The sequence below is a fragment of the Corylus avellana genome, chromosome ca4, assembly GCF_901000735.1.
Source record: "Corylus avellana chromosome ca4, CavTom2PMs-1.0".
Classification (NCBI taxonomy): Eukaryota; Viridiplantae; Streptophyta; class Magnoliopsida; order Fagales; family Betulaceae; genus Corylus; species Corylus avellana.
The window spans coordinates 22,592,413-22,605,227 of NC_081544.1; the positions used below are offsets into that span (position 1 = coordinate 22,592,413).

The 12,815-nt window shown below is 37.1% G+C and overlaps 2 protein-coding genes across 2 annotated transcripts; both read left to right on the top strand.

Annotated features, from left to right (window-relative positions):
• Positions 1-3,904: 3,904 nt before the first annotated feature.
• LOC132177078 (2-alkenal reductase (NADP(+)-dependent)-like) lies at positions 3,905-5,665 on the top strand. Its single transcript, XM_059589294.1, has 5 exons — positions 3,905-4,192; positions 4,298-4,484; positions 4,657-4,823; positions 4,973-5,055; positions 5,133-5,665. Exons 1-5 carry the CDS (start codon positions 3,953-3,955, stop codon positions 5,509-5,511), a joined length of 1,056 nt encoding a protein of 351 aa, XP_059445277.1. The 5' UTR covers positions 3,905-3,952; the 3' UTR covers positions 5,512-5,665.
• Positions 5,666-7,641: 1,976 nt separating this feature from the next.
• Positions 7,642-10,678, top strand: LOC132177081 (2-alkenal reductase (NADP(+)-dependent)-like). The gene is made up of 5 exons (XM_059589296.1): positions 7,642-8,017; positions 8,145-8,322; positions 8,476-8,642; positions 8,898-8,980; positions 10,089-10,678. The coding sequence occupies exons 1-5, from the start codon at positions 7,775-7,777 to the stop codon at positions 10,465-10,467; spliced, it is 1,050 nt and encodes a 349-aa protein (XP_059445279.1). The 5' UTR covers positions 7,642-7,774; the 3' UTR covers positions 10,468-10,678.
• The last annotated feature ends 2,137 nt before the right edge of the window (positions 10,679-12,815 follow it).

Genomic DNA, 12,815 nt, shown 5'->3' on the forward strand with positions numbered 1-12,815 from the left:
TTCTATTTACTAAATGTCTGTCTAGATTTACCTTTCACTAATGAAATCTTATTTAATGGGAGTTTTCACACACTACACACTCGCATGAGTTTTCTAAATTATTGCTTACTTGGCTGAATTCACAGAAAAAGGAGGCTTCATGCATATGGTACATTTATGATGTGTGTGTAGTATGTTGATCACTCCGGATTGTTAAGATATTCATAAAAACATGCATGAGTTATTGGATATCTATACATAGTGTGTTTTATTTTATTTTATTTAAAAAAAAAAAAAAACTTTATTTTTTTCATTTTATTTTTGAGAGGATGTCTGGACACGACACTTACCTGTCCAGACACGCCTATCGGGTTTTTTTTAAACCTGAAAAAAAAAAAAAAAAAATTTCCCCATTTCCTCCTCTCTCTCGGCCGAAGCACTTTTTCCTAAATTTTTTTTCTCTCTCGTTGTGTTATTTTTCTTTTCGTTCTTTCTCTGTGATTCCATCTCTTCAACTTAAAGGATCAACACTTCAATCATCCAAGGTATGTCTTCTTCCCTTATTCTTTTCTGATTTGGTTTCAAATCAAATTCTAGGATGTGAATGTTTGGGTTTCAAATTGCCATTCCGAATTGCTTGATTGCTTGATTCACATTGATCATTCTTTCTATCTCATATGATTGTAGCAAAATACATAAACTAGGATGTATTTAGGAATGGGTTCCTTATCTTGACATATATTTTTCCACGCCCACATCTTTATGCATAACATGTGTTTGATAAAATGCCTCAAAGATTCCGGTTTGCAATTTTGCTACATTTCTTCAATTAAATTGCTCTAGTTCAATGTTATTGGTCTTTAGATGTTGGTTGGGATGTCCCTAGGCAAGGTATTTTCAGTATTCATGCAATCTTTTCATAATGTTATAATCAATACCTCAATGCCTATCACCTGTTCGATAGAATGTCTACATGAAATCTTTTTGCATCTATCTTCATTTTTCCTCTTGAAATAAGTTATTTTTGTTGTGTTCAACATTTATAATCTGTTTCTGGTGCATATCTCTCATTTGTGGAATCACATGCTTCATATCATAATTTTTTTTTAAATGACTCCTTCAAGTAATATGTAATTTTATTTGGCCATTTACTTCCTTCTTTGGGGTGTGAATGCAGAAAATGGTGTATCCAATGTCGGAATCCACACCACGGAGGAAGCACACTCGAGAAGAAAAATCAATCTTACAAGACAAGATTCTGACACGCAACATTTTGATTGAGCGTGGAGTGGAGCAAAATGATCTTCGAGTTGAATCTTTTCGATCCATTTATGAGATATTCCAGGCAAATCAATGGACATCTCTGTTCGTTCCTATTAATGCATACACTCAGTTAGTTCAGGAATTCTACTACAATATTGAAGATATTGACTTGGTTGGTGACCCGTCATTTAAGACCAAGGTCTCTGGGAAAACTCTCACTATCACTCCTGATTTGATAAGTGAAGTTACTGGGATTCCATTAACAAATGAGAAGCCGCTTCCATTTCTGGAGACCGAGCCACAACCAACTAAAGCGGAAATCATGGTGGTTCTTAATCCAAGCAGGGAGCTTGTATGGGACGAAGACAAGAACAAAATTCCCATTGGTTATGTATGGGCTCTAGAGAGGCTACTAACCCGGATTGTGCTGCAAAATATTTGGCCAATATCTCGAAGTAGTCATGTGACTATCGAACGAGCAATGATGATTTATGGCATCATTAACCGTGTTGAGTTCTGTTTATGTACTCATATGGTGTTGACAATGATTGAGCTCCATGAAGATCACTCTATTGCCTTACCCTATGGCGGCCTCATCACGAAGATCTTGCAAGCCACATTGCCTAAAATTGCTGCACATGAACATGTGGAATCTCCTGAAGGTTACTTTGGAAAAGCAACTGTGATGAAGTCCAATGCCCAACTTCATAGGCTTCCCGCACCAGCTGACCATGCCCCTCCAATCGTTCAAGATCCTTCAGCTGCGTCCTCCTCGGGATCATCAGATGTTTCCAGTCAATTAAATAAAATAATTGACTTACTTCAAGCTCAAGGCCAAAGCATCGAAGCTATCAACACCTGCCTAACGACTTTGGAGCAAGATATGAAGTATATCATGGACAGTTTTTGGCAAGAATAATTTTCATTTTTTGTTTGCTTTGCTTACAAATCAAATACCATTATGTGATGGGACTATTTTTGTTTTTGTGTCTACTTATTTTAGATTTAATGGGTTTTTTTTTTTTTTTTAACTCTAGAATTCCATTTTTTTTGTGCTTCCTTTTGTCCTTCAAAGACAAAAAGGGGAAATTGATGTGTCATTTTCATGTATAATTATTTTTGTCCCCGAATAGCCAAAAGGGGAGTTTGTTAGTTTAGGTTTTGGCACATTCGGTTTGTATGTAAGTTGTTGAAAATGAGCACCTCAGCATGTCCAGAAAGCATGATTCTAGAAGGCCCTGTCTGGACCTCCAGAAGCTAGGTCCGGACCCAATTTCCAGACAACACACTTTGAAGGGCCTGTCCGGACCGTCAGAAGCCGAGTCCGGACACAATATCCAGCAAGTCAAAAGTGAAGGGCCTGTTCGAACCGTCAGAAGCTGGGTCCGGACACTATATCTAGCAAGCTGTTCTTGAAGGGGAGGTCCGAACCACCAGAAGCTAGGTCCGGACCCAATTTCCAGCAAGCTACATTTGAGACGTAGGTCCAGACCGTCATAAGCTGGGTCCGGACCCAATTTCCAACAAGACCATTTTGCATGGCATGTCCGAACACATGACTTGGGTGTCCAGACACCACATGGTTATGCATAGGTAACCCTAGCCATGTCCGGACACCCACTTATCCCTATCCGGACATGGCTGCTGAATTGTTGTTTTATTCTCTATTTAAACAAACTGTTTTGCCTATTATACCTACACATTTTGAGAGCTAAAACAGAGAGCTTAGAAAGAGATATTGTTCTAGTTTATGTGAGTGAAGATTAAATACGTGAAGCCAATTGGAGTTCCGGTGAAAGGAAATCTTATAGAAGAAATGTACCAGATGTTCTGGAAAGGTCTACTGTGGTAGAAGTCAAGTAGGTCGCTTGTCGTGTGCAAGGAAAAGAAAATTGCAAAAGTTTTGTAATTCTTCTTGTATTCCATATTCTTCTTATAGTGAATTGATTTCCTGGGTTTGGCTGGCCCGAAAAGGTTTTACATTTAGAGAGTTCTCTAAATGGTTTCCTCTTCGTAACCAAATATCTATGTTCTTGAATTTCTTTACATATCTGTATTTGGTTGATTGTTAACTGTTAAGTGAGATTTTATTCTGTTGCTTCTAAGTGATACATCTAGGCAATTGAATAGGTGTAGTTTGGAGTCGTATATAGGTTTTTCAAAACTATTCCTTACTAAAAGTAAATGCAAACTAGCTTTGTCGTTTGATGAATAAAGCGTCATGAAAGGAGGAATTGAGTGCTTGAAGAATTACTCTATTAAAATGAGTAGTGTCCACTTTTCAATTTTCAAAGAATTTGATAAGGATTATTGTGGAAAGTTGCTATCAACAGTGTGAGTTGTCATTTCATTTATTGTCCTTCTTAATCTTTGGGTTATGTCAAACAGGAAACTCAGTATGTTTGGTTGGCGAGAAAGTGAGGGGAAATGGGCATGCGGATTGCTGAACCATATATACATACAAATCCACGGTACAAGTATGACTATTTCCAAGTTCAGGCGACAGTGTTAATTGTTTCTATACGATGCCCTCTGCGTCAGCAGTTACGTAATTAAGTTGTATGAGGAAGAGTGATTTTCTGCGGCACGCAAGCAGACAGAGAAATCAATTTGAGACACATTTCATGCATCCCTTACAGATGTGCTATAAATAGAACATCGCGGTTTCACAGGGAACAAACAACCACATACATCTATCACAATTAGGAAAATGGCGAGAGTAGTTGGAGACGAAGTGAGCAACAAGCAGGTGATATTCAGGGACTACGTCACTGGTTTTCCCAAGGAATCAGACATGTACCTGCGCACTGGTACCATAAAGCTGAAGGTTCCTGAAGGTTCCAAGGCGGTTCTGGTGAAGAATCTCTACTTGTCCTGCGATCCTCTCATGCAATTCTTCATGAGGAAAGTTCAAGGTCCTGATCGATACGATTACTACACCCCTGGCTCTGTAAGTCTGTTTAAGAAAATCTCATTTTGCTTGTATTTTTGGTTTGTAATTAATGTTTATATATATAACTGATATTCATGACTATTTTTTGTGAAAAACATGCAGCCTGTATTCGGGTATGGCGTGGGTAAAGTTTTGGATTCTGGGCATCCAGATTTTAAGGCAGGGGATTTGGTTTGGGGGATGACAGGATGGGAAGAGTACAGCCTAATCACCAAAAGTGAAGGCCTCATTAAAATCCAGCACACTCCTGATGATGATGTGCCTCTTTCCTACTACACTGGAATCCTTGGTAAATTTTTGAAATAAACTATTTGACAATCTTTTGTGTGCGGCATACGAGCTCACTAGCTCACTGCGAATTGATACAAAATTTAAGTAAAATTCACTATTAAAAACTGACTTTTAAAGAAAGAATGCTCAAAAACTTATTTACTCATGTGAGACAATTCTTTTCCCCATAGGCATGCCGGGTATGACTGCGTATGCTGGGTTCTATGAGGTTGGTGCTCCTAAGAAGGGAGAATATGTCTTTGTTTCAGCAGCATCTGGGGCAGTTGGTCAGCTTATTGGGCAGTTCGCAAAGTTGACTGGTTGCTATGTTGTTGGAAGTGCTGGAAGCAAAGAGAAGGTATATATATACATATGGTACTCAATGGTTGCAATTTGAAATATTGTATCATACAATAGTTTTGTTTTCTTTCTTTATTTTATTTTATATTTTTTGGGTATTGAAAATGAAATCTTATCCTTTCCTCTGCACCACTCTTGATCGATTAGGTGGATCTATTGAAGAATGAGCTTGGGTTCGATGAGGCTTTCAATTACAAGGAAGAGCACGATTTGAATATAGCTTTGAAAAGGTCTGTATTACAACATATTTCAAGTACTAATTAACAAAAAAAAAATTGCAAAATTACTAAATTTTGTTCGTGACCAGGTATTTCCCTCATGGCATTGACGTGTACTTTGAGCATGTTGGGGGCAAAATGCTGGACGCGGTGCTTCTCAACATGAGACACAATGGCCGCATTGCTGTGTGCGGAATGATCTCACAGTACAACCTTGAAGAGCATGAAGGCATTAAAAATTTGCTGCAGATTGGGTTTAAGTGGATCCACATGAAGGGCTACACACATCTCAATTACTATCACCTATATCCCAAGTTCTTGGACCTTGTGCTGCCTTACATCAGAGAGAAGAAGATAGTGTACGTGGAAGACATAGCTGAAGGCCTCGAGAGTGGTCCAGCTGCCCTTGTGGGGCTTTTCACTGGTCGCAACTTTGGAAAACAAGTAGTTGCAGTTGCTCGTGAATGATTAATTCAGCCATCCATTAATTAATGTATATTATATATGTTCATCATGCCACTATATATGTCAGCTAGGTGGCCTTCCTATTCCTAGGTATGAGGAAAACTGTGTACCATGTAAGATGTTTTATGCTTAATAAATGGTTTAAAGTTTGCATGCATGCAATTTAAATCAATATTGTCATGTGTTCTGGTCGAAGAAAAACATAATGAAATGGAGAGATGAAATAGGAGAGAGAACACATAAGAATTGCATGGTTTGATTTATGACCTACAACCATAAGTTAAAACTTCAAACGTTAATTATATATTTGCTTTTACTCTTAATCATGTTTACAGTAGCAATGATTCATATTTATAGGGAAAAGGTGGTAGATGAATACAATATAAATAAAGTAGATTTGATTACAATCACAATTATATGAAAAGATATTATAAAATTCTTGCTTAAACTCTAAGTGGAAGATTGTGGAAGCCGGCGAAAGTGACCGATAAACTTGGGCCAAACAATGGGCTAAAATAAGTCCAACTATGAAGAAAAAAAAAAATCAACAAAGGTCGAATATGGGTCATCAAACAAGACTAACAAAGGCGAGAAGATTGGGTTAGAGATAGGATGGCCTTTATTTTCTTGCTTGTGATGCCTGTGTTATTCTCCGCACCTCGTCGATCATCATTGCCTTCACCAGTCCTTGTCGCTTTTGTGAGATCTTGTCTCTCTGTTGTTAATTTCTTGCATGGAGACTTTTCCTCCCAACTCTTTTTGTTGTGGTGACTAGTGTGGTTGCTTGTCGCTAGCCCCGATCCAACCTTTTTTGTCAGTTATATTGTTGTGTTTACAAGAATTTTTGGGGTCATTTGCCTTTGCTTACAACCCTTTGTAGTTGCATTAGTTTTCTTAATAAGCCGATGGAGTCATTATTTTAATTCATTTTCATTAATTACTTTGATACTTTGTCACAACACCTTTTTCTAGTTGATTATAAGTTGATGTTTGGGTTGATCACCCATTTTGTCTTTTTTCGTTGTTGGCGTTCTCATTTTCCCTCTCCCCCCAAAAAAAATCTTCTGAGTGCGTCCCACCCTATCTCACCTTATCAAAGTATTTAACAACAAAATTACGCATATGATGAAGTGAGCTCTGACGCCTGAACCCGCTATACAAATCTTCCACGACATCTCAATTATACAATTTTGATAAAACTTGGTCTCATCGGCGACTGTGCCAGTCATTATCCTTTTTAACGGTTTCCCAGTGATCGATAATCGCAGCACATAATGAGATTATGCCATTTCTATCTATACTTTATTTTTTATTATTTAAAATCTTATCTTATACATAACAATATTATATTATTTCTTGGTTAAATTTAATATTAATGGATCTTAATCGGCCCCCACTTAATAACAAATTCATAAACAAACAAATTGTGTAATCTCTCTTTAGATTTGCTGTCCAATAATCTCTTGTTGTCGAGCACCATGGATCAACTAATTTAGATGGCTGGATTGATTAATTACTGATTAAAATTAGTTTACTATAATCTTTATGGGGTCAATTGCACCGTTAGATACTCTAAGAGCTTGTTTGAGTGTGCGTTTGAGTGCTTAAAAGTACGTTTAACGCTCAAAAAGTTTGTTTCAAAACAAAAAAAAAAGTACTTGTTTAGTAAAAAAAATTGAAAGTACTCTCAAGAGCTTAAAAAGCCCAAAACTAGTCAAAACCCATTGTTTTTACCAAAAAATGTTTTTTACTTAAAAACTCTATTTTTCAAACACAATCTCAAGTATGCTCTAAAAGTGGTAACAAAGTAACATAGGTATTATTAATACATGATATTCTAATATGTATGTTAAAGTCTAATTATTTGAAAATTCTTTCGTGACCACTCTAATATATAGTAAATTAATCAGCATTCACATTCAAGTTAATTTTTTTGACCTTTCTCTTTTGTCTCCTCATAATCTGTTTATCTTAGACATAGAAAAGCAGTAAAACGAAAGGTGATGGCATGGTGCAGATAGGTGGATTTTCCTGAATGGTTAGAAATAGTACAATTGGAATGTGCCAAATGTTTGGTCAATCCGTGTTTGTATTAAAGTCTTAGTGTCCCATCTGGGTTTCTTTCATCAGGAAGGATACTCCCATTTGAATATCTCATTTATGAACCTGATTTTGATGACTATCTTGCCCATAAAAGAAGAACCATTTGTATGCCGCATTGCAACAAGTTGTAGAGAAAAGACAGAGAGGGAAAGGGTTAGAAATCATGGCGGCCGGTGATGATCATGGTGAAGAAGTGAGGAACAAGCAGGTGCTGGCTAGAGACTACATTCATGGCAATCCCAAAGAAGAAGACATGTACTTGAGCACTGGAACCATCCGCTTGAAGGTTCCAGAGGGTTCAAATGCAGTTCTGGTGAAGAACCTTTACTTGTCCTGCGATCCCTACATGCGTGGCAGTAAGGCAGAAGTCAAAGATCGCCTTTTTAATTCCTTTGCCCCTCATTCAGTAAGCTCTCACCTTTCTCTTTCATATACTAAATGTTTTCCTTCCTTTCACTCTATGTGGATATGGGAGGAAAGTTGCGGTTCTTTTTGCATGTTTTAACATATTATTTTGTTGGTGAAATATGCAGCCAATAGCTGGGTATGGAGTGGCGAAAGTTATGGATTCAGGGCACCCAGATTTCAAGAAAGGAGACTTGGTTTGGGGGGTAACCAAATGGGAAGAATACAGTCTCATCACAATGACAGAAAGCCTCTTCAAAATCCAGCACACTGATGTGCCCCTTTCCTACTATACTGGATTTCTTGGTAATTAAGTCGTTTGCTCATAGTTGGATGAAGTTTACATTAATTTGGATTTCAGAAGAAAATCAATGGTTTTATTTGTCTTGTCATGATATGTTGAAAACTTGAATGCTCCGTATAACGGTATAAGTAGTGGATGTTGTTGTTTGTGCACAGGTATGCCTGGTATGACTGCTTATGCGGGGTTCTATGAACTTTGTTCTCCAAAGAAAGGAGAATATGTGTTTATCTCATCAGCATTTGGCGCAGTTGGTCAGCTTGTTGGCCAATTTGCTAAACTCATGGGCTGTTATGTCGTTGGAAGTGCTGGAAGCCAAGAAAAGGTATCACATGTAATCGGCATCGATCTTTTACTGCATAAGAAAAAATAAAAATTAAATAAAAAAGGGAAAAGTACAAGAACTCTTGGAACTTCCCACAGACAACTTGACAGGATGGAAATTCTGGTTACTAAAATTTTTGCTTCATGTTTTTCTACCTTTTATCTTTTTGTTTCTTTTGGGATATCGATAGCTGGTTCAGCAAGTCTATTGTTAACATGAAACATCCATTGATGTCCTGCTTTTGTGTTGAACCAGGTTGATCTACTAAAGAACAAGTTTGGATTCGATGAGGCTTTCAATTATAAGGAAGAGGACGACTTGGATGCAGCTCTTAAAAGGTCAGCACATATACTGAAACACTCCTGATCTAAGTGGTCTGATATTGTCCTCTTTGGGCCAAGCCTGTACGGTTTTATTATTAAATTTACTCTCAAAATGCCTCATACCATTTAGAGAGACTATATTCCATCATATTAGGGTTGGCAATTTTGACACAACCCGCGAACACGACACGAAGTTAACAGGTATTAGATCTGGGCTTATCGGGTTTAGGTCTTAATCGGGTCTATCCGATTAAGACACGATTAAATTCGTGTCTGGCGGGTTGACCCAAGTCCATGGGTCGACCCACCAGACACGTTTAATAAATGGGTCTGGCAGGTCAGCTGGGTCTCGGGTGACCTGCCAAACCCATTTAAATTAAAAAATTAAAAAAATAAAAAAATAAAAAAAAAAAAAAAAAAAAAAAAAACCTATGTCTAAGTTCTAACTAAGTTAACCTTAAATTGACTCACTCACGGCTTCACTTCACTCTTCACTTCATGGCTTCACTTCACTGGCTTATTCCTTATTTTTTCGATACTTTTTCTATGTGGGTCTATATATTAAAACATTATCTATATATTAAAACATTCTCTTTTAAAACTTTTTATTCTTCTTGGACGGTTAGGATAAATTTGACTAGTCCTTTGGCCCAAGAGATCCCTTTATTAAATTATTTTTTTCCAATTTTGATTAAGGGTTTTTTTTTTAACGAGTCGGATTATTCGGATATTTTCGTGTTATAATCGTGTCAGACCTGCTGACCCGTTTAGTTAAATGGGTCGTGTTCGTGTCTCGGGTAATCGGGTCGCGGGTCTTAATGGGTCATAATTGTGTCTACTAGGTTACCCGTTTTGCCAGCCCTATTCCATATAAATATATCATCTTTTCCATACCCAGGTAATGTGGGACGTCACATATACAACATGCATACAAGTAATCTAAACAAATCAATGGAACATAAGATAATTTTACATCATAGTAGATGAAAATATTGCCATGGCTAACCCTTTTCCTATTGTGATTGCCCTGTATTCATCAATGAAAGTTCAATGTTTGCCATATATGAATAGCTACTTTTTGTCAAGAACTGAGAGACATTGATGTTCCTCCAAATGCTGTTAGGTGTTTCCCTGAAGGCATTGACATCTACTTTGAGAATGTTGGAGGCAAAACGCTTGATGCAGTGCTTCTCAACATGAGACTCCGCGGCCGCATTGTTGTAGCTGGAATGATCTCACAGTACAATCTTGATCATACTGAAGGCATAAGAAATCTGTTGACCATTCTATATAAGCGTGTCCGGATGGAAGGATTTACTGTGTATGATTACTATCACCTATATCCCAAGTTCTTAGACGTTGTGCTGCCTTACATCAGAGAAAAGAAGATAGTGTATGTGGAAGACGAAGCTAAAGGCCTAGAGAGTGGCCCTGCAGCTCTAGTTGGAATTTTCAGTGGCCGCAATGTTGGAAAACAAGTAGTTTTAGTTGCTCCTGAGTGACCATTCAGCCTCCTAATTTCTACATGTTTTGGTGACTCTTTGCTCCAGTTATTACCACCATTATGGTGGCTCTGTTTCTGTGAGGAATGCCTTTTTTATAAATTAATGTTGAATGGTAAATAAATCAATGTTGCGGTGGGGCTAGGTGCATATGCTTTTCACACATTGTCAAGTAAAGAGACTGGTTTTAATTCAAGCCATTCTTCATCTATATGAACTCTTCATTGTACTTTCTTATATTGGCTAAGATGGAGTATAGTTTCTTTCTTATTTATATATATAAATAAGGGTGACAAGTGAGCATCAATATGCAAAGTTTCTTTTACGTCTTCTTTTCTTTTCTCTTCTTTTTTTTTTTATGCTCTTTATGATGTGTGCAAGTTAGCTGTTATTAACTGCCTTCACAACTTCGCTTGCCCCTAAAACCGCTAACCGGCAGTAATTTCAAAAACACTAATTGGTAAGATTACAGTTACGGAAATTCAATCACCACCTAAGGCAGTGTGGTAACTGTTTTATACAATATTCACTAACCGTAACAGCTTGTACACCCCTACATAATACAATAAAGCTCATATTCGATCTACAGTTTAACTGCATTATGCACAATTGAAGTTAAACCTGAATACCCTCATAAATACTTTTCTTGTCAAGAGATTAGAAATCTATTTCTGCACTAAACTGATTCTAATAATAAATTGAAGAAAAAGTTTTGAAGAGCAATAAAAGTATTTTGAAAGAGATCATAAATATGAGTATAGGGTGATATATGACTCTAGAAGTTCTTTGTATGCTAAGCTGGCCAGTGTTTTGGGTGGGAGAAATTGGGAGTGGCAGCAGTCTGCTCGTTCTCAGGAAATTGTGAAGATTCATAGTCATTGTAAAATGTTTTTCTCTCCCTGAATGACATACTCTGGTTAGGCATTTCACAGCATTCTGTTGGTAAATCCAAAATTCGCTTGAAATTTCTTGAGACATTAAGCTTCAAACTACCCTTTTGGACCCATTCTCTTTGCTGCAACCTCTGTTTTAAAGCAGGGGACATGTCAATAAACACTGATCAATAATTACCACAGACAACTCTGACAGGATGGCAAATTCTGGTTACTCAACTTCTTGCTTCATGTTTTTCTACCTTTATGTTTCTTTTGGGATATCGATCGCTGGTTGAGCAAGTCCACCGTTAACATGAAACATCAGTTGACGGAATATGGTTTTACATTGTAATAGATGAAAATCTGTAACAAATCAATGGGACAGAATATGATTTTACACTGTAATAGATGAAAGTATTGCCATGGCTCAACCCTTTTCCTGTTGATGATTGCCCTGCATTCATCAATGAAAGTTAGAACACATCAATGTTTGTTTTCCATATATATATATATATGAAAAGCTACTTTATCTCAAGAACTGAGACATTGATGCTGTTCCAAATCCTGTTGGGTATTTCCCTCAAGGCATTGAAATCTAACATCAAATCCTCATTCGGTTGTCTACTGTTCATGGCTACCGACAGTTTTCACATCCCTGCTGTCGGCATGACTTTTAAATGCATAAACATGCTAGCACCATATAGAATACGACAGAGTTATGTATTAGCCAAAAATGCAAATTTAATTATTCATGTGATTTGCATCTTTATAATCAGCCCTTGTAGTTTGAATTTTATAAAATAAGTTCCTGTACTTTGTTTCTCTATAAAAATGGTCCTTACACTAACATTTTTAACGAAAATCAATATTATGTGACCACTTTTAGACACATATGATGGATGAGTACGACGTTGGTTGAACTTATTTGTTGCTTATGTCATGCCATGGAATAATCGTATATACTCAGATATGTCAGTACTCATTAGCTCTTGAATCAATCTTTATTTTTTAGGAGTTGATATATCAGTACTCAAGAGTAAATGAGCACGGTTACATCAGAACAATACTACGAGAGTAAACCTGGTTAAGAGTTTGAAGCAACGTAAAGAGAGAAGAAAATTAAATAATAATAATAGTAAAAAATAAAACTTGACAAACTAAAATCACTTTTGATAATATTGATTTTGCATTTTCGGCTGCATATAAACAAAACTCGTTGATGGGCCTAAGTAGATTAACCAAAGGCCCAAGTGGAAACTTAACATGGTTTTGTCGGTGGAATCGTTTGGTGGGTGAGGTTCAAGTCATCCCCACATATACAGCCTGGTGATCTAACTTAAACACCGAACAACTTCTCCCAAAGATCCACCGTCCAATCCTGAAACTTGCAGGTGCTTTAAGTACTACGTTGGTCCACTCATTTCTTTAGAAAAGAAGAAGAGAAAAGGACTGCCCATCCAACACATACATTTT

Bases quoted from the DNA above. Each gene is read 5' to 3' on its own strand.
- LOC132177081 (XM_059589296.1), top strand. From the start codon at position 7,775: ATGGCGGCCGGTGATGATCATGGTGAAGAAGTGAGGAACAAGCAGGTG. The intron at 8,643-8,897 runs GTATCACATGTA...GTGTTGAACCAG, and splicing joins GTGCTGGAAGCCAAGAAAAG to GTTGATCTACTAAAGAACAA. The intron at 8,981-10,088 runs GTCAGCACATAT...AAATGCTGTTAG, and splicing joins TTGGATGCAGCTCTTAAAAG to GTGTTTCCCTGAAGGCATTG.
- LOC132177078 (XM_059589294.1), top strand. From the start codon at position 3,953: ATGGCGAGAGTAGTTGGAGACGAAGTGAGCAACAAGCAGGTGATATTC. The intron at 4,485-4,656 runs GTAAATTTTTGA...TTTTCCCCATAG, and splicing joins CTACTACACTGGAATCCTTG to GCATGCCGGGTATGACTGCG. The intron at 4,824-4,972 runs GTATATATATAC...TTGATCGATTAG, and splicing joins GTGCTGGAAGCAAAGAGAAG to GTGGATCTATTGAAGAATGA.